Raw genomic sequence first — 25,547 nt, forward strand, 5'->3', positions numbered from 1 at the left:
CCCTCTCCCATGCCTCATAAAATCAGGAAAAAGTCATGAAGATCCTAGTTATTGATAGCTGTTTTTTCATATACACACCACCTAGTATCTATCAGACTACTGTAGAAAAACACCTGCAAAATACAAGTATACAATCGAGTGTCACTATTTAAATGCAAAATACTTTAAAGTAAACTCTACTACCATCAATATTTAAAAGCTTTTTAAACTAACTTCCAAGTTGACTATATATTTATTGTAAAAGTAGCTGTTCATGTAGAAAAGAAATGCCATAGTAGCTCAAGCTCATTACTACTGAATTACAGTCTTTGGCTAAAGGCACAGTTTTTCATCTTTAAAACAAATGTCTCAGATGATTATTTTTCCAAGGCAGATAAAGGAAAGATTCAGTCAAGGTGACAATTACCATCTGGCTAGCTATAGTCATTATGATGCTCTCAATTAAATGCAGATGCAATATTATAATAAATTTTATTAGAATTACAGTTAGCATTTACATTGAATACCACCATATTTGTATATTACTAGTATATTGCTTTATATATTACTCATTAACACTTTGTATATTATTAAAGTTATATATAGGACTATCTGCTTTGAATTCTAATAATACGAAAGATAAAAATAATGAAAAAATCAGTGTCAAATCCTCCTGTGAATTTATTTCCTTACTAAAGGAACTTCTTCATACATGGATGCTACCATTTACACTCTTGTCTTTCTTCCACACCCTACTCACCCCATTTTGAGGACTGACTACTTTTCTGACAGCTTGTTGGGAGTACAAATAAGGACAGAATCAAACTAAGAACAGACAGAAAATCAGGTTAGACTTTCACTCTTTAAGTACATAACAAATTATGGGTTGCATAAGGGATAGAGAACACTGCCCAACAGGATGAATATAGAACCAACCCTGCCTTGCAAACTGTTGAAGAAAGCAAGAGTGTAATATCTGAACACTCTGTATTACTCCTATAAATACATTTATAAAACTGTGAGAAAACCAAGAACAGTGAACTATTTAGTTCTTTTTTAAGACTTAAATCTTGTGAAATTTAATTTTCAAGTTACTGAAATTCAAAGAAATACAGTTACTTACAAGCATGTCTGACTAAACATATTCGGAAAACCGTTTCAAAACAAACTTGGGAAATCTAATCTTTTGACTTTTATGGAATTACTTCACCCTCTAAACAAAACCAGACATAAGCAGAATTTTTGCTGCTGAATTCAATGGGAGCAAGAAAAGGTACTATACCAAAATCAATGTCCAAGTCTAATGAAACCAATGTTTCACTTATAAGACAGTATTAAAACACTATTACCTCCAGCAAGGATCTTCTCCTCCAAATCATTCATTTGTTTCTTGTATGCCTTTAAAGCAGCTTCTTTAAAAGATGGTCGTATTCTTTTTTTCTTTGGAATTTCAGTAACTTCAGTAATCATTTCTGGGACATTCTGATTTTCATCCTCCCTTATTTCTACTTCAGGAGCCATGTCACTTTCAACTTCCAATATCTCTTCGCTGATGACACTGTCAAACTGTGTGTCATATTGTTCCTCTGGTAGCATTGCGTATGGAGTTTCATACAAAGACTGGTCCAGTTCATACTCTTGGACCTGCTCACTAGTTTCACTACTATTAGTTCTGTTTTCTAGTTTAGCAAGGACTTGTTCCATTACTTCTACATAGTCTGTTTCATTCTCACCAGATGGTTCAACTAATTCTTCCTCATACTCTGCTTTGTAGCAATAAGGCTCAGCATAAACATCAGAATCAAGTGTTGTACTTGATTCATTTGCAGTAGACTGAGATAATGTTCTAAACCTTCCCATAAAAGATGATCCGCTGTCTTCATATCCACTTAAACTCTGTGTACTTTTATTCCAGACTACTTCTAAAGCTGACTTAGCACGCTGAAGCGTAGATCCAAATTTAGGAAAGCTGAAAGTCTTATCAGAAAGATCTATGCTTAATCGGCTGTGCCATGACTTAGGGGCAGCTTCCTCCGAATCATCACTTGGTAGTTCACTTTGACTTCGGTACATCATAGGCAATCTGTTTTGATTCTGGTAAGAGGAGATAGAATTTGTTTCCTGATAATCATCATATTGACCAGTCCACTGACTTTGTGTTTCGCTGTCAAGGCCTGGACATGATGGAGAAGTACCATCTAGAGTGTAATCATAGCTTTCAGTATCATACTGGAGGTCAGAACTTTGGCCCTTTCCAAAATCTGTCTGTTGGTCTGAAGGGCTGCTCATATCATACACAAAAACTTCCTGCGTGGATGAGTCTAGGCCCAAATCTGCCCCTTGTTCCAACTGATTCCAGTTTTTCCATGGGGAAAGATCATCCTGTAAAGAAAGCTGACTATCATCATAATGGTTTATGTCTCCAGATACACAGATTATTCCATTGCTTACTCCACTATCAACAGTTTCTATGTTCCCTGCTTCATTTTGTTCTGGATACTGTTGCATATCTTGGGCAAAAGTCTGTTCCTGAGAACTGCCATACCAATTTAGAGAATCATCCTGCTTTCGCTGCCAAAGTTCTCGATCAGAGGAAGACAACAATGAACTGCCATTTGTTCTGCTAAAATATTGGTTTTCTGAAAAATCCTCAGAGTAAGACTGACACAATTTCGAGAAGTCTGATTCTGAACGGCTAAGCTTTGGCGTTGCAAAGTCATTCTGTAAATGCCATAAAGGAGTCACATCTGAATAATAGGTCTTTGATTGTTTTTCCATAGTGTCAAATTCTGGTGACTGATTGTCATAACTTCTTCTGTGTGAAAAGGTGCTATTGTCAGCAGTTCTGTCAAGGTCTTTAGTGTTTGGGGACTCAGTAGTCCCCTTTGTAGTGCTTGTTTTTATGTGAAGTGCTGATTTAGATATTTTTGCATAACTGTTCTTATTTATATCTGATTCCAAGTCTTTATCACTGTCAGGTGACTCCCAGTCATGCATTTTAGATTTTGTCTCCATGGGTAAAAGTTTCATATCCATGCTTTCATATGTCTGAGAAGAAGGCAGTCCTCTTTCCTTTTTATCTTTTAATTCATGGGAAAATATATCTGTAGAAATTCCAATGCCAGTTCCCTTAAGTTTGTAAGACTTTTTTAAAATCAAATCTCTCTGTTGTGATGACTCAAAGTAAACAAGAATGGGCCTTGGCTTTGCATTTGGACAGTCTCTTTGCTGCCCGAGCCTTTGGGCAAACTCAATTTTAATAGTGCTCTGTGCCTCTGAGAATCCCATTTTTTCCATTAATATTTTGTAAACTATGCTTTCAGCTTTTTCAAGCCGCTCTTCAGGCACATTTAGAAACCTAAGACTTGCTTTGTTTCCTGGATGGCCTATTTGCTTAATGTAGTCATGTATGTCTCGGGTTTCTCTTCTGGACTGTACAAATCCAGTTCGCAATTGTTCAATTTCATTTTGCACAACTTCTACACTACTAGAAATTTCATCAATTGATTGTTTCAGAGCATTAACATGCCCTCTTAATTCAGAGAGTTCTGTTTCAATTTGGCTTATTCCCTGAAGCTCTTTAAAGATCATTTCCATAACATCGTGGGTTTGGCTAATACAACCTGTCGAACTAAAGCCAGGTTCTAGAGTATTCGATTTCTGGTGACGGCCAGTTCTGTCCAGAGATTTACTTCTTAACCCCCATGTTTTCCTCCACGAACTTAGCTCTGAGTCTGATGAGACACATTCTTGGCTCTTTTTCCATTTTCTCAGTTTTCGTAAGGCTCCCAGCTTCAGTGTGTGTAAAGTGCGTTCTCCATCCGAACTTCCATCAGAGGCTGCGAGGCTGCTCAAGCTTTTCCTATTGCGTCTCACAGGCATTGTGTGGGATAAATATTCGGTTTTCTTGCTATTAGTTTTTATTTCACTTAATGAATCAGAACATGAGCTATCATTTGAAGACAGGTCTTGAACTATATCTTCATTATCAGTGTTTGCTACAAAAATATGCCTTTGCAGTCCATTGGCAATAGCAACTCTGTAACTGAATGTTGGAGAAAGTGAAAATTCTCTATTGCTTTCCTCTTCTTCAGTTGATAAGTTGCGAGCAGATGGGCACTTGGCAATCTTTTTAACAGTGCTTTTTAAAGTATTTGAAAATTTTGGATTTTTTGTTTGTCCAATCTGAGTTAAGTCTTGTTCCTTTTTGCTCTGACAACTCTCTTTCCTTTTTGTACTGTTCCCCGATTTCTTTGTAAACATTCCTTTGCAAATCTTATATATATAAGATGAGATCAGGCTCTTGAAGAGGGCAGAAACCATGGAGTGTAATTTATTTTAAGCTGTTTCCACAAAACACAATTTTTGATCCAGAGAAGTATTTGTATCTCCAAAAGGATCATTGGCAAATGTTTCAATGGAGACTATAGCCATAAAAACTACTGATGCTCTGGAATAATGTGACAGAAAAATGAAAAAAAAAAAATCACACATCTTCTTGCTCAAAATAAAATCCTGAAGAGGTTTTGTAAATCTTGCAAAATCCCACTCTGTTGCATATGGCTTCTTGAAGCGTCTAAAAAGGAGGGAATGACATTACAATGGCTGCCAAGCAAACTTATCATTCAATAATACTGATGATGATTTAACTAGGTTACAATGAAAACACTGACAATTCCCCATAATTGTCTGAAGGGATTTTTTCATGAATAATTGAAGCTGAAAACAGTTCTAGGCAATATTGTTAACAACAATTAATAAGCTATACTTATTTCCAGGCTTCTTCATCCAGTTTAATTCTCTGACTTTAACAGAGATATTAAGTTTAAATGCGCTCTGCTTTTTTTCAGGGTATGACATTTCAATTTAGATCCATATGATATACGGCAGTCATCAAAAAACCTGACAGAGTAACAGATGGTTACTGGCTAGTAAAACAGAAGTAGAAAATTCTCTTTTGCTTTGTCTTTTGGAATAAGGTAGGATTCAGGTACAAATGAGTATTGTATCCACAAAATGCTGCTCTATCTTGAGACTGAATTCTGTACAGGACTATGATTTCTGAAATAGTTGCTTTGGTACCAGACTTTAACATGCTATGATAAGCCAGGACTCAAAAGTGGGCTTATCTTCTTGGTTTCTCTTCTTTCAGAAGTAAGAGGAAAATAAGTCATAGAACATAACAGAAAATAATGACAACTAATGGAAATTCTCATCCAGCTTATTAAATTTGACATTTTTCTGGTAACAGAAAAAAAAAATAAAATCCCAAACCTACACAAGACATGGTTTACAAGTTGCAGGACAAACTGGTGCCATTTCAACAAGAAAGCTATTTGATCTAAAATAAGCCTAAAAAGCTTCCATGAGGTATCTGGAAGTTTCTATTCCATAAAACAAAAGCTTGTATTCCATAGAAATGTAGTCAATACATTTTTAACATGCCAACGTATTCTTCTGTACAGCATATTATTCACCTCCCAGTTTCACAGCTGAGGAATAAAAACAAGGCAATCAGCACAGAAAAATCCATCAAAGAAGAAGTTCTTAAAATGGCCATTTTGGCTTCTAAAGCAGCTAAAAGTTCTTTGGCAGAACAAGAAGTCCATTTAGATGCAGGGTATATGAAGGGTTAAAAATTGCTCTGTGGTGTCTTAAGAGGAGTAGAGAATATGAACTGTCCTAGTCTGCAAACATCCTGGCTCTTTATAAAATATCATTTTCTACAGACACACCTCAAGATCTGGTCTTTGCATTACATAATTTGTCTTTATTGACCTTACTATTATACTCTATATATTTATTCATTACATATATACACATATGTAATAGTAAATAATAAACACCAACCCCTGATAAATACTGCAGCAGCAAAATGCACTGTGCTGCATAGAGCACAGGCAAAGCTGCTAAAAGCCTGGTTAGCTTCTGGAATCCTGGAACTGAGGATGTAAACAGACTCATTTCTTTTCCAGTTATAACAAAATTGGGATGCAGAGTGAGTAGAAAAACATTCTTCACTTTTCCCAAAGTGGCTATTTATTATTTTATAAAAAGGTGAAATATCTGTGAGACATGAATCACATTTTTAACACATATACATCAGCTTAGTCCTTGCCACATCTTTTTCTTTTAGGATTATGCCTAAAGTATCAAGTGTGAATTAAGAGCAAGCAATATTTGAAAGCAAAAGAATGCTCAATGAGACTGTATGCAATTTTCAAGGAAAGCAAATGACATCTCTCAGAATACTGAGAAGTTTTCACTAGAGCTGAGGCTGCCTTGTTTTCACATATCATTAGTAGAGAAAGGAACCATATTGGGACAGTTTTCAACGTTAAAGGTATGTTTCTGGATGTAGAAACACTCGGTAACCATTCAGCCCTTACACTGAATGTTTGTAACCATTTATTGAACAAGATTTGAAGTGTGATAGCCTACCTCCTCTGCCCACATGGCCACAGATTTTTAAATGCCCTCTTACATAAACTTCACTTACATGACTTGGACATACTTCAAATGACTTCAAATCAAGAATGTATAAAAAAGCCAGAAGGCTTGTTTCCTGTCTCAGTCAAAAAAAGCATCAAGAAATAATGAAGTTCTCATTGGAATTTGGAACATTTCCATTCACTTTAAATATGGTTTAGTGCTTCTCTGTGGAAGAATCTTGATTTCTTAAGCAAGCCACATATATATATATATATATATATATGTGCGTGTGTGTGTGTGTGTGTGTGTGTTTTATCCAGTGTCTAATCAATGCCTTTTATCAGAGATAAATGAAAGTATTACAAATAGCTGAACATTCAGCACTGAATTTATTTAAACCCAGTTTCTGACAATGCCATAGAGAATTAAAAGATGTACTGTTACAAACACAGGGAGATCTGCTAAATGGAGCAGATTTATGTTCTCTCATGCGAGTTCTATTCCAACTCAGCTGTATTAGTCATATGATCTGTTAATCAGTTCCCAGCCTACTGTTGCTCTGTCAAAAACTCATTTTCTACAACAGTATGTCTACACATGGAATCAAGTTTGAGTCATTATAGGTCTCACTCATTTCTTTCTGTAAAGATTTGCCTAAGCTGTTCTTAACATTTTAAATCAAAGTTAGGTTAAAACTCCATAAGATAAGGAACAGTCTTTCAAGAAGCACATAGAACTGAGTCAATTATCTGAGTGAGCTGCAAGTTGTCATTTGGAGAGTTTCTTGTTTTATCCAGGTCCCCTGGTAAACCATTATGATCTCATTGTTTTAATTCTCACTTTGCTTGTTTATTTAATGAAAATCATTTTTATGATGAAGTTCAACATCACTGGGTTAACCCATCCTAAGCATAAGGAACCATTGAAATGCTACTGCAGCAAGGTATGACTTTATTCTAGATGGTAATAGAGCAGGGAACTAGAAAGTGTTATGGAGTCTTAGACCAGAACTAAAATAAATTCTTAATGGCATCCTTCTAGAAAGAAAGGAAAAACTGACACTTTCATCAACTTTTGACCCACAGCAAGTCTGAAAATAGTTTTGTTGATCAACTTGATGGTGAACAGATAACGTGGACCAGTTTCAAGCATATTCAACTGGATTTGTTGATAACAAAGCATTGTCAAAATAAAAATATAAGTTGGAAGCATCATTTATAAAGCATCTTATTCCAAGTCTAAAACTAATGTGTCAGGTAGAAGGGGGAGGAGTGGGCTGAGTTGAAAATGATAGCTTTTTTAATAATGCAGAGTATTTTAGTTACATATCTGAACACCAGACCCCCATTTCAAAAAAAATTATTTTAACAAATCCAGCCCATTATTTTTATTTAAAAAAAGTGAATCATCATAAAAATATAATTTCAGTATTTAAATACAATAGCTAGATCACTGCTCAGCTTCTGTTCAGACACTAGAAAATGAAGCTGCAGAGCAGCAGCTCTCTCCAGCAAGAGGTAGCTTTTTGTATGCAGACTGTCCTCTTATGAAGCAAAAACCAGGCAGAACCACAGACTTGCTTACCATTCACACTACTAATCGACTACAAGGGGTTTGTATGTTTTGAAAGGGGGCAGGCAAGATGATGAGACTGAAGTGCAGTTTCTCTCTATAAAATACCCTAGGACAGTTCATGTTCACAACACCAAGATGGTAGGGGGAACCAAAACAAAACCAAGAAGTCTTCTTTTGCAGCAATACAACTCTGTATTGCTGCCAAAATAGTCACCAGAGTCTATAGACAGAAACATATTTTTGTGATATGCAAAATAATCCACAGAAATTAATCAATTAAACATGAAGAAAAAAAGTGTAAACAGTCAGCCCTGCTGCAGAAACAGGCTAAGAGAGGTTCTCAGGAACCAGTAACAGAATTCAGATCTACAGATTTATTAACTATGATCTTTTATTAGTCTTATGCTTGCCAGGGAATAAGGTTATCTTGACATAAATGTATCTGCCCTCAGCTCAGGTCTGCGGGGTGAAACCTATGCTCCCTTCCTTTGACAAGCATTATGGTGTACACTTCACATTGCTTCATTAATTTACTATAACAGGAGCATTATACTGACAATCATCTCAGATGACCTAATTTAGAAGAACTTAATTTGGAGCACTTATCTGCTCCTTTACATTCTTCCTAAATTCTCCTTGTAGTCTTAACTACTGACATTTTTAATCTGTGTAATTTGTGAGTCTCTTAAGGTAAAATGGCACTTATCTTAACACTGCATATGCTATGTGGATGACCTGCCCGAAGACCCTGGCAAAGGCAGGGATGAGAGCAATGAATTAGGGTAATTACTCTTTGTCCCAAGAATTCCCCAGGTTTTCACAGCATGAGACTTTTGACGTATCCTTTCAGCCCCTCCAACATTCACACAAAAGTGTGGAGTGCTATCAGCAGTCTCGCCCTTTGGCTAGGGAGCTGTTCCTATTTTCTTAAAAATTATTTGGAAAGGCTACTATATCTTCTTTTTTACCAGGTGATACCTCTTTATGATTTCTACTATTTATGCATATCTAACCACCCTAAGAACATGTTGTCTTCTCTATTTATTAGAATGTAAAAAGTAACCACCAAACTGCTGATTCCAGCTCCAGTCTTAAGAGCCTAAAACCTGCTTATTTTTTAACCCACAAGGCCTCCTGCTGTGTCCTGAGGAGGTTGCACAAATATATTCATGGGATACACTACAGAATCCAATCTAAAAATTTAACAGTCATATTGGAAGACTGGTCATTCATAGCTGTTATGTATCTCTTCTGTGAGTATACAAATTAACAGAGTTTAATGAAAACAGATGGAAACAGCACATGCTTAAACCTGACTGGCTCATTGTGACTGAGAATATCTAACCCAGAAATCATATATAGAACTTTGTCCATTAGTGAATTAACTCAGTAGTTAAACAGTTGCAATTAAGCTACTTTGTAATGTATAGAAGCATGTGGCTTTTGGATTAGTTTAGCAGAAAATATAAATTCCTAGCAAGCTAGGATGAGTAATTTTCTGGAGAGTAAAGTTATCTTCACTGCTTCTCTACTACTATGACCACTATGGAAGAAGAGAGGATTTTTTTTTTTCTTTTGTTCAGTAAAAGATTTTTTGGGGGGGTTTTTTTGGCAATTACTGTTGAAGACAGACAAATTCAGGAAAACCCCAATATTTTACAATAATTTGCAGAATTGCTTTTTTAGTTACACTATTCTCTACACCTTTGTATTTGTAATATTTTCATTTTCCTCTATGAAGTTTTGTTAAAGACAACAGAGGCCCTTGCAATTCAATTATTTATGAACTACTACTAAGATTGTTGAAGGCATTTAAAACACTTTCTTTAGAAACAAACTATAGAATGGCATTTACATTACAAACATGAAAACTTGTATATGAAGCAACTGTTCTTAAAGATCAATGGACTTGACTAGACTATAAACAAAGGAAAAGATGTGCCAAATACAGTAGATTCATACTGAGATGTAAAAAGCTATAGAACAGATTATAAAGGTAAAATGCGGCCCATCTCGAGAGCAGTAGGTAATGTAGGCCAGTTGAATGTGCACACAAGAAGAGACTACAGGTGATTTGGAAAACAGCTTCCATATTATTTGACTAAATGTACTGAGTCCTTTCTCTTTAGTGTTTCTAGTTGTTTCTTTGACTTTTTTAAACAAAACAAAAAATACACTGTAGCATAAACAAGGTGGTAATAATGACACTTTCTCCTCTTACAGCTGTATGCATGATATATGCTGTCTTATATAAGAACTAATTTTTAGTCAATATTCAGCTCAAAAACTGTTAAGATTGAGACAATTTCACCAAATAGTTAATTTCTATTTAAATGCAGACTACAGGAGGAATGGAAAACATGGGGAGGGAAAAATTATTTGCTGCCAATATGGAGATTACTGTATTACTAAGTCAATACCAGACATATTAGCTTAGTTAGACTATTACCTCCTTGCTATTATGTCAGATTACTGTAAATAAAATAACTACTATATAATAATCAGAACCTATTTAGTCCCTATTAAAAACCAGAAAGTGACAACATACATTTTGACTGAATCTCAGTTCTGGCCCTAGTTTTGCCTGTGTTTGAATAGAGGTTCTTTTAAACATTACAACCTGGGAACCCAAGTGATTTAATTTACATTGAAGCATAACATATATGCAGAGACTGCATTAACAGTATACTGAGTGCATTCAAAGTTTCTTTTAATACTAACATTTAAAAAATTTCAGAAACTTTTCAGGATAGTAATTCCATGAGGAAATATAATTAAACAAACCAAAGAAACACCCCCTCCATTTTCTTTCAGGTAAGAATTTTAATCCTCCAGCAATACTAGCCTGAGCCTTAGAATGGGCAACACATTGCCCTGAATTAGATGTCTCTTGGACAGAGTTTATCACGAACTCTGTGGCCACGTGTGCACTACATCACTCTACAAGCTTTGATTTTTTTTCCTTTCTTTAAGGTTTGGGGGAATATTTTTTAAACTACATGTAAAAATTCCCAGTGAAATGTTTACAGTAGGAGAACAACTTTATATGGGCATGGTAAGCCCTCTGGGTTCCATTCCTTTGCGTGCAGAGTTTATGTATTTTCTAAAATCTAGTAAACTAATAGTTACATCAAACTTTTGGAACAGAAAGTTATAAAAAGGAAAGTTTTTGATAAAATGGTCTTTCATTTGATAAATGGTAGGAATCATCTGGGATATTTGCATTTGAAAAATACCACAAGCACAAATGACTACAAGTACTGTTGACAACAATATACACTCAGATGAGTAGGCACACACAGATCGAAACCATGCTTAACACCTGAAATGACATTCATTGGTAAGGATGGTAGACATTAAACGTGTTCCTAAATTTTCTGCAAAAACTTTACTAAATAAAACCCTTCTGCTGTCTTTGCTTTGATATACTGACAACTGTGATACTCAGATTTGTACCTGAAAGCAAGAACCTCTGCCACCAACCTAAGTGAAGGACCCAAATGAGAAAAACAAAACTGGTGTGACAACCTTCTTAGGTGCCAAAGAACTTTTATGCTTCAGAGCTTCAGAGCTGTAATGTTCTCACAAAACAGAAGCTATTATACTACATTCTTCCTGGATTTTCACAACACAACAGTTAAAGGAAAATTTGGAATTTTCAGTCCTCATTGATGCTTTAGTGAATTGGGAGATATTCTGAGTATTCTACTGTGCAATACTCTGGAATACCAGTACTTTAACTTGGATTTCCTATATGTTTTCACAGCAATATATAGTCATTATGGTAATGTGCTGACATCACTGCAGGATGAAGCAAATGGTATAGTGACAGAAACCCTTTATACAACTCTCCAAGTCATGTATATTCCCCTGAAAGAACCGTCATTTATCTTACATCATGGTCTTTTTCTTTGAGATGACAGCTAATCTTAATTCATAATCATAATTTCTATCATTATATCTTTTACAAAAGGAAATTGTGATGAATGAAACATGCTTTAAACCTTAAATTCTACTTTTCATTCTACTTAGTGCTTTTAGACTTAACAGCATCTCTTGCTGCTTTTCTCACTATATTGATTTAGATTATAAGATTTAGCACCGACTTTTAGAATATTTGCATGTGTCAAGTAATCTTACATTTTCAATTGCCAGACCATAGTTGTGTATTACACTAAAGAAAGGCATCTGTTTTATATAATCACCAACAAGAAGCAAGTATAATGTCACCCTCTCTCTGAAAAACAGCTACAACTTTACAGTCAGTTATTTTCACATCAGAAAGTAACTGATGTTACACCAAAGAATGTCTTTAGGCATAAGAGTTTCTGTCAGCCAGGGGTTAACAACAGTATTAAGATGCTGGCGTTAATATTAAACCTTTTTGGATCAACATGTTAAAAAAAAAAATCTTACTTCTAACTAGACTGCATTTCTAATTTCAATGCAACAGAATGTTTTATGATGCTTCAAGACTAATGAACAATCAAATAAGAATTAAGTGTTTTAATACATTGTTACTAGACATTATAAGACAACTATCAGTGTCCTTAGTGTAAGGGCACATAGCTTTGTGTTCTATTTCACTTATTACACGTCAGCTGAAAGAAAATATGAATAAGAAAGTGGAAAAGGAGCCAGGTGCCTAAAGAAAGGTGAGGGCTAAAGAATACAGTCATATTTTTATATCTACGTAATTCTTCCTCTTAAAGCAAAATGAACCATCAATCGCATATTAAGAAATTAGTTTCAGCTACTATTGGCCTCTGAAATTGCAGAAGGAAAAATACTAATGTTATCTTCTTGAACCTAAAATGATGGACAAAAATGTATCCAATAGTTATGGTGTTTTTTTAGGTTGTGGCTTGGAGGAGGTACATAATAGAGGGTATTCTAAGACACAGATTTAGCTGTGGAACAGAATCAAGCATGTAGTCTAAGCAAGCTGCCTCTTCAAAAGAAAGCTGCAGGGTGTTCATCTTGGAAATTAATCAAGACCCAGAAATACATAAGCATCTGTAAATGTCATCCTGTCAATTTGTTACTAATCCTATCACAAATTGAGAGAAAGATACTGACATAAACAAGCAAAACATATTATATTTTCACCATGTATTCATATAAGTAGTTTGTTTATATTTTATATCAATTTAAACATACCAACTTATTGAAAAATCCAACACCATACTGTCTAACTCAACTTACACCGTGAAGTTACCAACCTTACAAAATAACCTCCCCCAGTTTTTAATGAAGTGTTAATTCCAGAAGCCCAGACAGTTTCATCAACATTATAGCATTAGAAAGCAAATCAGTTACAAGTCAATGCATTGCATTAGCAAGAACAGTGGGAGGTACATTCAGAATGAAAATAAGCAAAGGAAACAAAGGAAACAGAAAACTGTATATAGACTAGAGAGAAATAAAAAGAGCATACATACCTGTATGAAATTCTTCTTAAAAATAAAATACAAATTACATACCACCATCTTTATATTATTTTCCATTTATGCAGAAGCACTGTATACACAAATCCATTACTATTTTGCCGTTCTTCCTTCAGCCTTAAATGATACAACATGAGGCTGCTTCCCAGTGATTCAAGTCAAGTGCAGTCAGGCATGCTGCTAGTCTGCAACGGTATCTGTTCTAAATTCCACGGCATTCCCTAGGCAGCATTAAATGAGGATTTTTTTCCTCCCTCTCCCATTTTTTTTCCCCCCTCCTACAACTTGTGCTAACAGCTAAGAGTAATCGTGATGTTAGCTACTAATTCATTCTGCAGCTCAGGGTTGTTTCTCCTCTGTAATAGCAGAGCAGGACTCAGTGTCCTACTCCGGTTCAAAAACAACATCAACACGAGAGAACAGTAATCATCCTGGTGCTTTATGTGCCGGGAACTTCCCCCGCTGCTGTTTTCTCCTGCCACTGCTCCCGAATGCAGCACCCGCTGCAATAGGCACAGCCCTCCTGCGTGGCAGGCAGCCCCTCTGCTCGCAGAGCCACTCACAGGAACAACACATGCAGTGCGTCGGGGGAGCTGCCAGGTGCGCATCCGTGCCCGCAAGGAGAACAGCGGGAGATAGGATCTCTTGCTTGGCAGGGCCGTGTTCCACCCTAACCTTTTATTTATCACTCTGACACGACCCAGAGAAACGATCGTGTAGCTATTTCTTACAGCAGTGCTTTCATCAACAGCTGATAATTTTTTGTTATGAATCTGCTAAATACCCTTCCTAGCTACTGTCATTCCATTATGATTCAAGTGTTCTTCACATAATAAGAAATGTATCTCTCACTTTCCAGGAAAAGCACTTATATATCCCCAATTAATTCCTAGACAGTAGGACTCAGTCATTTATTTACTGTAATTCAAATAGCAGAATGGATTACTATTGCATAGAATACATCAGGTGTTTTCTCAAATGTTAACAGGTTTAGTAGTGTAAGGCCATATGCAGCTTTACGTGTATTGAAAATATATTTAAAACTGACACATCAAGAACTACAGAAATGCATCCAGAATGAGCCTATATAAAACCATTCTACAAAGTGTACACCCAACCGAAGTGTAAATATTTCAAAAAATGTGTACAGGCATAAACCCACAGGTATGTGATTATCCTCTTTAATCTTGGGAGACAGCATGACTGGAATGCCATAGTGAATACTAAAGTATGTATCTTTTCCATATAAAAATTAAACCCTCAAACTTTGGATAGTCTGTAAGAACTGATATTTGTAACAGAGAAGTTTGTAATACAGTTACTTTCTTCAAATGACACCTTGAGTAGAAGACAGCACTGAAGAGTGTTTAACAATTTCTTGTAATAGTTAAAATTTATTGGTTGTAACTTTCACTTTCTGCAATCCTTGCCACTACTGCTAGTACATTCCTCCTGGGACACTGTTGTACGTACAATTTATTAAAAGAAAAGTTCTAGAATCAGATCTCTTACGTATGGTTGTAAATTAATATTTTGGATTTTTGCATATCATTATAAAAATAATTAGGGACCATTATATTTATTATGTCTTTCTGGCATAAATGTAACCTATAAACAGCCCATTAATTAGATTTATAGTTAAGAACCAGATGAATGAATGTTTGATTATTCAAATCTTATTGTAGTTATTAGCCTGCGGCCTTTACTTAATATTCTATCTAAACTGAATCAACATTCTATAAACCGCCGTATTGCATGCCAACAAAATATACAATAAAACGTTCTTGTAAGTGCACAATAGGAAATACTCCACTGATACCGATACTCAGTGCTATAGTCCTAACTACACAAGATACAATAATAAAGCCTCTCAAAGTCAACAGAACTGCTCATGTAAGGATGAAAAAAGGAAAAACCAGGCAGCCTAGGCAAGCATGCCCACACATAATAGTCACACACTAAGAAATAGGTATCAGCTTCAGTCAGCTTAAACAAATGGCCTTAAGACTACAGACAATAAAACCAGTAAGTATTGGAACCATTTTGGAAAAATATAAGGTTTTGTTATTTAATTAAAAAAATGTGTTTGCCAATAACATTTAACTCAGAATACTTGGATTAATGTTGCCATCTTCAAGGAAGTTCCCAGGTGTTGACCCTGTTTATACTCATCTATTGTGTTACCACATGCTGAATATTTCAACTGAAAGCTGAACTTATTCAACTTACAAGTGAAGTTACCCAAATTCATAGCAAAGTTACATTGTACCTCTGTTCACACATTTCCCACATAGATATTCATGACTTTCTAGAGTAGTCTATGAGCAGATGTTTTTCTACTTCAGCTGTAGAGTAGCTGAAGTTCTCACAGTTCCAGAGGCCCAGATCAGCTACTGGAATGAAACTCCTGTTCATCTTGAGAAAACATCTACATCAGTTTTTAAAAAACTAACACAAAGGAGCAACTGGCGTGTGTGGGCCCTACGCATTTAGTGATTACTTGGCAGTAACCTGACATGTTGATGAAGCTGGCCTTGAAGAACTCTTGGGATCCACACTGATTTACTCTATTTCCCAAAAAGAGCATTAAAGAAGTAACTGCCACACATAAAAGAAAGAGAAGAAATACATGTATTTAGTTGTACATATACAATATGCATGAAGTTATTGCAACTTGTTACAAAATTCCACCCAAATCCTGTAGCTTAGTGGAGAAAAACAACAAAAACCCACCCAAAGAAAACACTACCACCAACAACCCCAAACCACATCCCAAACAAAAAGCCTCAACCCCAATGGGCAGCCATAAGCCTTCATGGAGGAAATAGCTATTCTTTGTGCCTATTTCCAGGATTATATGTTCATGATTTCCAGACATGAATCTTTGAATTCTTATAAATAAAAGTCTGTCCACTGAAAAAAAATTCAGTTATTTTCATCACTATTTCTATGTAATAAACCCAGCATTATGTAACATATAAACATTTTAGATGTTTGACTATTTCTACTGTGTAATTCCTATATTGAAACAGTGATAGCAGTAAACCAAGAGAACGACATTGAAGTAATTTGTATTCCATGATGGATTTCAGCCTGAAAGTTGGAAAAGCTGTCACATAACTAAGCACATCACTTCCCAGTTTGCTTAAGCGATGGTTATTTCCCCCATTTATCAGAGAACGGCAGTAATGTCAATTGCTAAATCCAATCAGTCAATTAGGACGCGCTCCCCCGGGACGGCTCCGGATCTCGCTGTGCCCAAAGCGCCGCAGCGGCTCCTCCGGCCGCTCCCCGCGCGCCCCCTGCCGGCAGCCCCGCAGCGCAGCGCCCCCCGCCTGTCCCGGGGGCGCGCACGGGTGCGACAGGCGCTCCTCTGCACAAAGGATTCTCCTTTCTCTACACTGATTGCATTTCTTTACGGTGAAGCTCAATGTTTCCTTCTAAAAAAGAGCTTGCAATAAGAGGAGGAAAGAGAAAATAACTGCTCTTGTATTTCATAATGTACCTGTGAACTGCTGGTTAAAATTGTACTTCAGATGACTGTGAAAAATGCTTTGGAGATTCTGAAGTTAGGGCAGCTAAAGCTACTGCTTATTCCACATTAAAACTTTTCCAGACTTTTTAAAAAACCAATTGCCAAGTTCATAAAATTGTGTAGTTTTAATTCAATTAAGTGAAATAAAATCACATTTAAGGTTTTTTAAATAGCAATTAAGGGCACAGGCAACCAATGTAAAAACACAATGGTTTCTTGCCAGCTGCAATTTAATCAAAATCTGCCCCCCTGATTTCAGACAGGATCACATAAGATGGGATCATAGTTGAAAAGCAAATACAGGAGCAAAAGCCCAAGTACAACTGGAAGAACAAATCAAGAAACACCTTTTTTTTTTTCTTTTTTTTACACCCAGAAGGGAAAAGTGAACTTTCTTCCCATCCAGATTTATCAAGCACCTAAAGAAATGTAATATAACTGGAGTGGTAACTTAAAAGCAATACATGTTACTTCTGAAATTTAATTCCCCATTGCGTTCTTTCCTTACGACTACTTTGTTCATTGTTACTCTCTAGGAATGTGTTCATTCTAGAAGCTGTTTAAAATTTTTTTTTTTTTTTGGTCTACAACAGTAGAATCCTCACTAAAACATTTTTTTAAATGAAGAATCTGACTCAGTTGCCACTTTTCATGTGAGGAACTGGTTTTAGGTTGCCTTTATCTCAAGCCCCAAGTTTTCCAGCTCTTACCCTCTGGTTGTCTGTCCATCCCCTTGGGGGAGAATACATGAGCAGCTCTGTGGGGTTTAGTTGCTGGCTGGGGTTCAACCACAATAACGGGGTAAAACTCATTGAAACAGAAGTGACAGAGTGGAAGAGTTACAGCATCTCCATTCAATACAACCCTCAGTCATATATTTAAACTCAAGTATGTATTTAACAGGGCTACTAAAGGTGCTAATTAAGTGCCATCTCAATATTTGTCAAAAATGGCAGCAGCATAGGAAGATTTAGACAAAGAGCACACCACTAAACTTGAAAAAAATAATTATTTGGTACTGAATTAAAATATTCAATCCTGTCAATCTGAAAATAGGTAAAGAGAGCAGATCACAAGAAAAATTCATAGTGATGAAGTAGGAACTCTAAAGCAGATGCTGCAAGAATTTGAGAAAATGAGTGATTGCAGCAATTGTGAAGTTACATCTTTTATAATAAATCTGGAAGCAAGGTAATTTACTCTCCTGGATCTTTTTTCCCCTAGGCCTTCTCCCTCGAGCTACTGCTTAGATTCCATCAATATAATTCATTAGCTTTTCAGTGTGTGACCTGTCATTCTTTGAGCTAGGACTCAGAGTTCATCAGAGCTCCATTCTTGGCTGCTCTCAGCCCTCTCCCCTATCCTAGATCTCCCACTGAAATGATTGCTGGTTATCTGAGTATTTCTCTCTCCTCACCCTAGGGCTTCTTTCCCTTTCTTGCACTGTGAGAGGTTCTCTGCCAATCCTTATAACTAATAACCCCAATTCTCTCTCTAATGTGATGGTTTCTTGCCTTCACAGTCCTCTTTATCATTACTGCATTCCAAAAGGCAGCTTTTGCCTCCACAGAATGGTGCCCGTAAAGAACAGTCCAGCTGATTCACACTAACTGGCTTATTTTTCCTGGTTTATCTGAAACATCCATTATCCATTGTAAACTTTCTCTGATGAGAACCCTGTTGAGTTTCAGTCTTCTGAAGCATTTTTTTAAGCATTGCCTCAAATACTCAGAAAACACTCTATAATTCAATTACAAATATGCACCAGGAGCTGTATAATTCTATAACACATCGAATTAGGCACAGGTTACCAATCAAACTAATAATAAATAATTTAACCTCAGTCCAAAAACAACCTGAAAAATGCTAAAACGTGGTTACTTGAAACAGCAGGAAGAGATAAAATGTTTCAATAGTGCCCTTTTGAACTCTGAAGCGAAGAAGAAAACTGAAGTTTAATTGTGGGAGAGAGCATGTTACATTCCTGTTTGTTGATTTTCCATAATTATGGTCAAAAGCAAAAGCTTTGATTTTTTACCCTCTATTGTGAATCATTATATCTCACTTTTTGAAGAGAAAAGCAGTGATAATTCTTTTTCTGACCTTGCCTGACAGAACCCTCAAATAAGATACAGCAGCTCATGAAGATTTCTCCCAGGGTCCATAACTCTTAATACCTTCAATTAATTAAAGAAACCAATTTTCGACTTTCACATTGATTTAAGGCAGAGAGTGAATCATAGAATATCTAAACTCACAATACCATAGGAAGCTCTAAGTTAAAGTAAATCTTCAAGTAAGCTAGCTAACTCTGTTCAGATAAAAAGACATCTCCCTTTTTATTTTCTTCACAATTATATCAAATTACGAAACATTTCCCTGAAAAACTTTCAGAGGACGTCATCCCTGAGGAGAAAAAAGTTTACCTGAAATTTTAGGAAATAGAAGACACAAAACTGATTTGTTCAGAATTGATGTGTAACATGATCTTGAACTTATGCCTTTATCAGTGTATCTCTTTTTATCAAAATAAACTTTCTAAACATCACTTTTTGAAAGCCTTAAAGGCAACTATGAAATGACTGTTGGTCCAATTGTCCCATACTGACCTTTCTACCTTCTTCATGTAAACTCAGAGTTCAGAGAGAAGATAGTCAAAATCACTTGTATTACAAAAGTAGGACTCCTTGATATAACCAACCAGTAATTTTCTTCAGATACTATATGTTAAAAAAATGTGATTTATAAAGCAAAGATATCCCAGATATTCCTTTAACTTATCAGGTATATTTTGAGCGTCCTCATGCACCAATTAACATTCAAATCATTGTCAAAATATCTGCAGCTTGGAAATATGTTCTAATGCTGAAGTCATTTAATTGAAAAGAAAGTGCACTTCATTTCTGTTTTCATATTGTCAATTTGTCATTTTTAAAAAAATATTTAATCTTTGAAATAAATTCAGAAAACTAAAGAAAGCAGCTTCTTTGCTGACAGTCATTTCACCCAATCAAAATGCTGATTGTAACTGGCACATAATTAGTTCTCAGTTGAATCAGGGTGCAAAATATCTATTATTAATACTTTATGAAAAGGAAATACTTGTTTGTTTCCACTTCAGAACATGGTTGCACTATTTGGAGTACAAGGTTAAAAAAATTTCAACTGAAAGATTGCTTCTTTAAAAAAAAAGAAAAATTCTTTGGGTTTATTGAAATCTTTTAAAGAGAAGGTTGGTATTAATCTCATAGCCCCTTTGCTCCTAAGCAAAGAATGATTTCTGCTTTCCCAACCCTAAATCCCCGCTGCTGTCATTGTGTAATAGCTGCTTTAGTATTAGTTTATCAAGTTTTGTTTCTGAATAAGACAGTAAATCAATAGAGCTGACAAAACTAAGCTGCTGATAACTTCTCTATTAGTGAGCATTCTCATACTGAGCATCACCACTGCATCCATCATGTCATTCCTCACAAATCACAAAGAACAGCATTACATCAATCCACAGTGAATATTTAATTCTACCTAATATTTTTTAAATTTTGAACCAATATAATTAATTTATTGAATAATTAGTGATCTATGGATGTGTTGTGCTCATTGTGCAAAGTTAGGAGTAAGGCATGTCAGGAAGATTTACCAAGGCTGCTCTGTGCCACTCTCACTGCTGATCTCCAGATTATAAAACCACTCAATATAGCGCCACTATGTCACTGTTTTATTTCTCTCCAACACTCATTATTGTCAATAAATACAGTTGTGGAATGATACAAAGGGTAGCTTACATGAGTAGTTTTCTGCTTAACGTTAGACTTAGGAATGAATTACTATGCTTTGTATTTGATAAAAAGCATATCCATCTCAGAGAGGTGACATTTATTTATTCGAATATATTTCAGCAGCAAAACAGTCTACTTCACTAAGGATTAGTAGCTAAAGATATGATCAAAATGACATATACAACTGGGGTAAGAGGGGAGAGAGGAGAAAATGCATTTGATTGTACTCATGGCTGACACTGAATTAAAAAAACCCAAAACTCTCCAAGTGCATCTTTTCCTAATTGTCAGTACTTCATAGCTCTTATTTCAAAGCTGTTAGAAAAATAAGGCAAATAAAAACAAGCCTCATTATTCAGTGCTCCTGGAATACAGTGAACATGAAACTGAAAACCAGACACTGGGATTGGATTATTTTAAAAGATTTGTGGTTTAGATTTCTGTTTTAATCAATTGGCAGAAGCACAATTAGAGGACCCTATCTAGTTTTGCATTGTCTTTTTAAAAGCTATTATTTGTTGACATTAGGTTTTACCTCAAATTTTTACTTCCTCTCCCCTATCAAAGATGGGAAGGGCTTCCCTAAAGCTTTTATCTTAGCACTGTTAGATCTTACACAATTGCAAGAAGGTTTAACTATTACTATTTCAAATATGCACCAAGGCAATTCATTATCTAGAAAGAAACATTCTCCAAAACAGTTTGGCACTTTTCCTATCTAGTCAATGTTTGAGTAAATATTCATCAGCTACAATGCCTCTGGTGAACCACTGGGCTGTCATCTCATATTTGATCAGAACAGACTAATTCAATTTGATATTTCCATAGATTATCATTAAAAGCACACATTCCAAATATTATTACCGGAACCTAAGCCAATATATTTTCTATTACAGCTAGAATTCATATTTGTTTCACCTGTGAGGAAATACCTTAAGGCCATCAGCCTGAGCAAACTACATTCCCCCTCCCCCTGTTCCAAGCTAAACCCACTTCCCTAAACCTCCAAGAATATTTGGGAAAACAACAACAACAAAAAAACCCAAAAAAACCCCAAAACAAACAAAAAACCCCAAAACACCAAAATTGTTACTCATATGTTCTAAAACGCTTCCAGGGATTGATTCCTCACCTATGACTGCTTTGATGCCTAAAAACTTCCCTCACGGTTACTTAAGGTTGTTTATTTTTCCAGCTCCTTATGGAAGAGACAGTTCCCTCCGTGTGGTAATATTATCTTACAGCAGTTACCTACATATAGAGATGGCTTTCTGCGGAAAACTACTTATTTTATGTGTTTGCTTGCCTCCATTATGAGGCTCTGTGAGTATTGTATTGTCTGCAAAATACATCAGGATTGTTTAGTCTTCTGATCTTATTGTGGTGCATAGGGTTCCTTTTTATTGATGGCCTTTTATAGCCCAAATAATACTTGCAAGTGTAAAGTTTATTTTGATTAGGCATTGGCAGAGATTCATCCTTCATGCATCTCAGAGTTTCTGGGCAAACAATGGCACTTAATGTCACATCCATTGTGCTAAATCAATGATGAGATAATACCAATGTACTGTTTCTGAAAACCAGTTTATCTTCAGAAAGAAGAGACAAAGAAAAAAGTCCAAGGCAACCCACAAGGTTGAAGCATAAAGGACTAAAGACATAGTATTTCTGGTACAATAAGTTTATCAAAAGAAAAACCTTATCTAAATTAATTTGAAATTAAATAGTAACTGAGGAATTAAATGACCCTTTAAAATATTTATAGAAGTTTTCCTCTTCAAAAGAGTTTTGCATGATGTATAGGTTTATATTTCCCATCCACACAATCTTAAAATTCTCCAAAGTCTCGCAATAACTTTGCCACCATCTTTCAGCCCCATACTGATGCTAGATTAGCTGTTGAGCAATCTATTCTTATTTCAGTGCACTGAGATATTTTCACTACTTTGCTACAAAAAACAACTTAATGGCACAGTGACAGACCAAGTTTCCAGCTCATGCATATTAACTTGCTTACTTTACCATCTTCTAATTCCTGACCTCAAAATTTCTTTGAAGAACAGCAGTGGGAAGAAGCACAATTCTAATATTGCTTTATTCAAATACTTTTTAACATCTGAATGAAATTCAGCTGATTCATCATGTCAAAGTTGCTGACTGTATGGCATTAGTTATTTGGTTTTAAATTCAGAAATAGGTTTACCCCACTGGCTAGGCAATTAAGCACACACTGAAGCAAAACTCTTCACAGAAGAATTTATCTTAAGGCTATGGCAACCTCTGTGTGCAAGAAAAAATTGGCTTATTTACTTGTCTGACTGTTGTGTTCAATTAGAGACCAGGATTCTTCCTGTCTGTCTTCTTCAGTGAGCTACCATTCAGCAGAAAAAAGGAAAAAATCAAACCAGTGACAGAATTGGATTCAGAAACTGAGATCAGGGGAATCAGATGAGTACTCTTCCCACAACACCCCAGTATAAACAGATTTCCCTCCACCACTCTTTTCACACAGGCACAATCTTGTGAATGATTATAAAGACACCAAAAGTCAGTAGAAATGAAATAGGACTTGGTCTTCAAAAAAGCAGGAAAAAACCAGCTCAAAATGAACTGATGAAGGTGCATTTTTAGATTGAGTTTGACTCATATTTACACTAAACAAGTTTGGCTGGGCCATAAAAGCACACAAATGATATTTTACAGCACACTACTTGAGAATAAGCAGTATTTCCAAAAGGCCTACACACCAATGAAACAGGAAGCCCTGACTCTTCAGTTTCTCATAGGTCACTGTACACACCAGACATAACTGCTGTGTTTCTCAGAAGTTATCAACAATAGTTCCGCACTACAGTCAATGCTGGAAAACTCAGCAAAAACTAATGACATTTCAATTCCCAACCACTGATGTGAGTGGTTAGCACAGGTTAACAGCAACAGCTAGAAAGCAAAACCTTGGTCTGTTTACATGGTCATTAATGATACCAAGCAATCATATTAATTTCCCTTAATTATGACATCTAATAAAACAGTCCATGTTGAGGCAATGGTATCATTCTCTAGGAAAAAAAATGTTCTATTAACTACTTTTACTAAATAGATAATTATGACGTCTGATGTTAAGGCATCTGGTTTAATATGGAACACCTCTAAGATGGCGAAACTGCAATCACTCCTCTGAGACTAAAGAAAGTCTCAAAAATTCTCATCCTCTTTCTGTTTCAGAATAAAAAAATCCTGAGGTGAAGGAACCACACAGATTTAAGAAGCAATGGAAGGAGTTGTCTCAACTACCAGAAATTTGGCAGTCACATCCTCAGGTCCTGCTTGACACTGAGAAAATTTTTTAAATTACAGCAATACGTCAGTAGTTTTAAGAGTAGTTCTTACCTTCTGAATAGCCCTGGCCCATCTTGCTTTTGCAAAATTACCTCCATTACCTTGGTCTGTATTTCTCCTGGAGAAAAGGAGGGGAAAAAAAGAAGTACTCAGAACAAAAAAGTATGAAAATAAATAATTAAAAGAAATCTGATAAATCTATGGATGAGTGGATCAAAGTCAGATACATCACTAACTCACAATATCACCTTTGGATTACAGGGGCTTCTGTTAAAGCTAAGAGTTTACTGGCTTGAAAACACACGGTTCCTGTTCCTCATATTATCAAGTTATAAAAGAACATTAGCAAAGGAATACATTTCCCAATTTTAGTGGCTCATAAATCAGAATTACAAGGTCTTTAACTTCAAATAGCAGGAGAGTCAGAAAACAACAACAAAATCCAAACCACCGAGACAGTGACAAAAAAGCAAACCTTTAAATTTCCTCAGTAAAGGCATATCCTTGTGAGACAGAGACACTGTCACCAAATCTTTGCCAACTGCACTAAAGGAGTTATTGAGAAGCTACATAACATAAAAACAATACTCCCTCCACCCAAAAATGTACCACCAAACAAAAACTAACATTTACTCCAACCAATCTTTGAAATACAATCAGCTGCATATTTGATTGCCCTCATACAGACGTTGCACACTTGCACAGGCCAATTATAATTAGGGCTCATTATTCAGCTATTTCACCACACCTGTGAAGAATGTTGGTTTAAACTGAAAAAACAGTAATTCCATTAATGGCTGTTAAGCACAGGTTAAAATAATGAGTGTAGACTCCACCACTCCTGCAAGATTCAAAGTAATTCAAAAGCCATTGCCTTGTACAATAACAGTTAAGTTGTAAAATAAAAAGGTATGCCGTAAAATTCTACACATAATTTACAGAGGACAGTAGAAGCCTGTTTACTAAGTAAAGTTTTTGCAGCATATTTATATTATACTTCAGTGCCATCCCTTGGTCTACACATTACTATTTAATTATCTTGGACTTTTGGAACAGTGCTCCTTTATTTGAGGAGAAAAATGTTCCCTCTGATACACACAGCTGAGCGCACATGATACAAACTAAGTATGAAGAGGCTTGTCTTCCCCTGCCCTCATCTCTCAGGCTGCATGTGTGCAGGTCCAGCCTTTCTCCTCTTCACAGCTGGTTTTTTGTTTTCAGGTAAATCAACCAAGTGAAACTAGTAATTGGGCCACCCCACCCTGCAGTTGTTAACTAGACTGGAAATGCTGGGTAATAATTAACCTTAGGAATTACCAGGGTAATTAACCTCTAGGTGAGATTGGGTTGTCAGTGTTGATTCAGAAGGAACAGAGAGAAACAGCTTTCTCTGCCTCAACTAAAACTAAGTAGGGAAAGAGCATTCTTAAGTTTTGAGGCATAATATACAGAGGGGGACAAAAC

General features: G+C 35.9%; 1 protein-coding gene across 9 annotated transcripts in view; it reads right to left on the minus strand.

Annotated features, from left to right (window-relative positions):
• Positions 1–25,547, minus strand: part of UNC13C (unc-13 homolog C) — a 179,196-nt gene that overhangs the window by 121,754 nt on the left and 31,895 nt on the right. For 6 of the 9 annotated variants that reach the window (XM_083870705.1, XM_083870706.1, XM_083870702.1 and 3 more), the window contains one exon: positions 24,135–24,201. In XM_083870705.1, coding sequence (XP_083726831.1) covers positions 24,135–24,201 — 67 coding nt within the window. Of the gene's footprint in view, positions 1–1,328; positions 4,628–24,134; positions 24,202–25,547 lie in introns of those variants that run through there. The other 3 variants (XM_083870709.1, XM_083870710.1, XM_083870707.1) reach the window with 2 other exon arrangements.

Source organism: Zosterops lateralis (assembly GCF_965231275.1).
Source record: "Zosterops lateralis genome assembly, chromosome: 13".
Classification (NCBI taxonomy): domain Eukaryota; kingdom Metazoa; phylum Chordata; class Aves; order Passeriformes; family Zosteropidae; genus Zosterops; species Zosterops lateralis.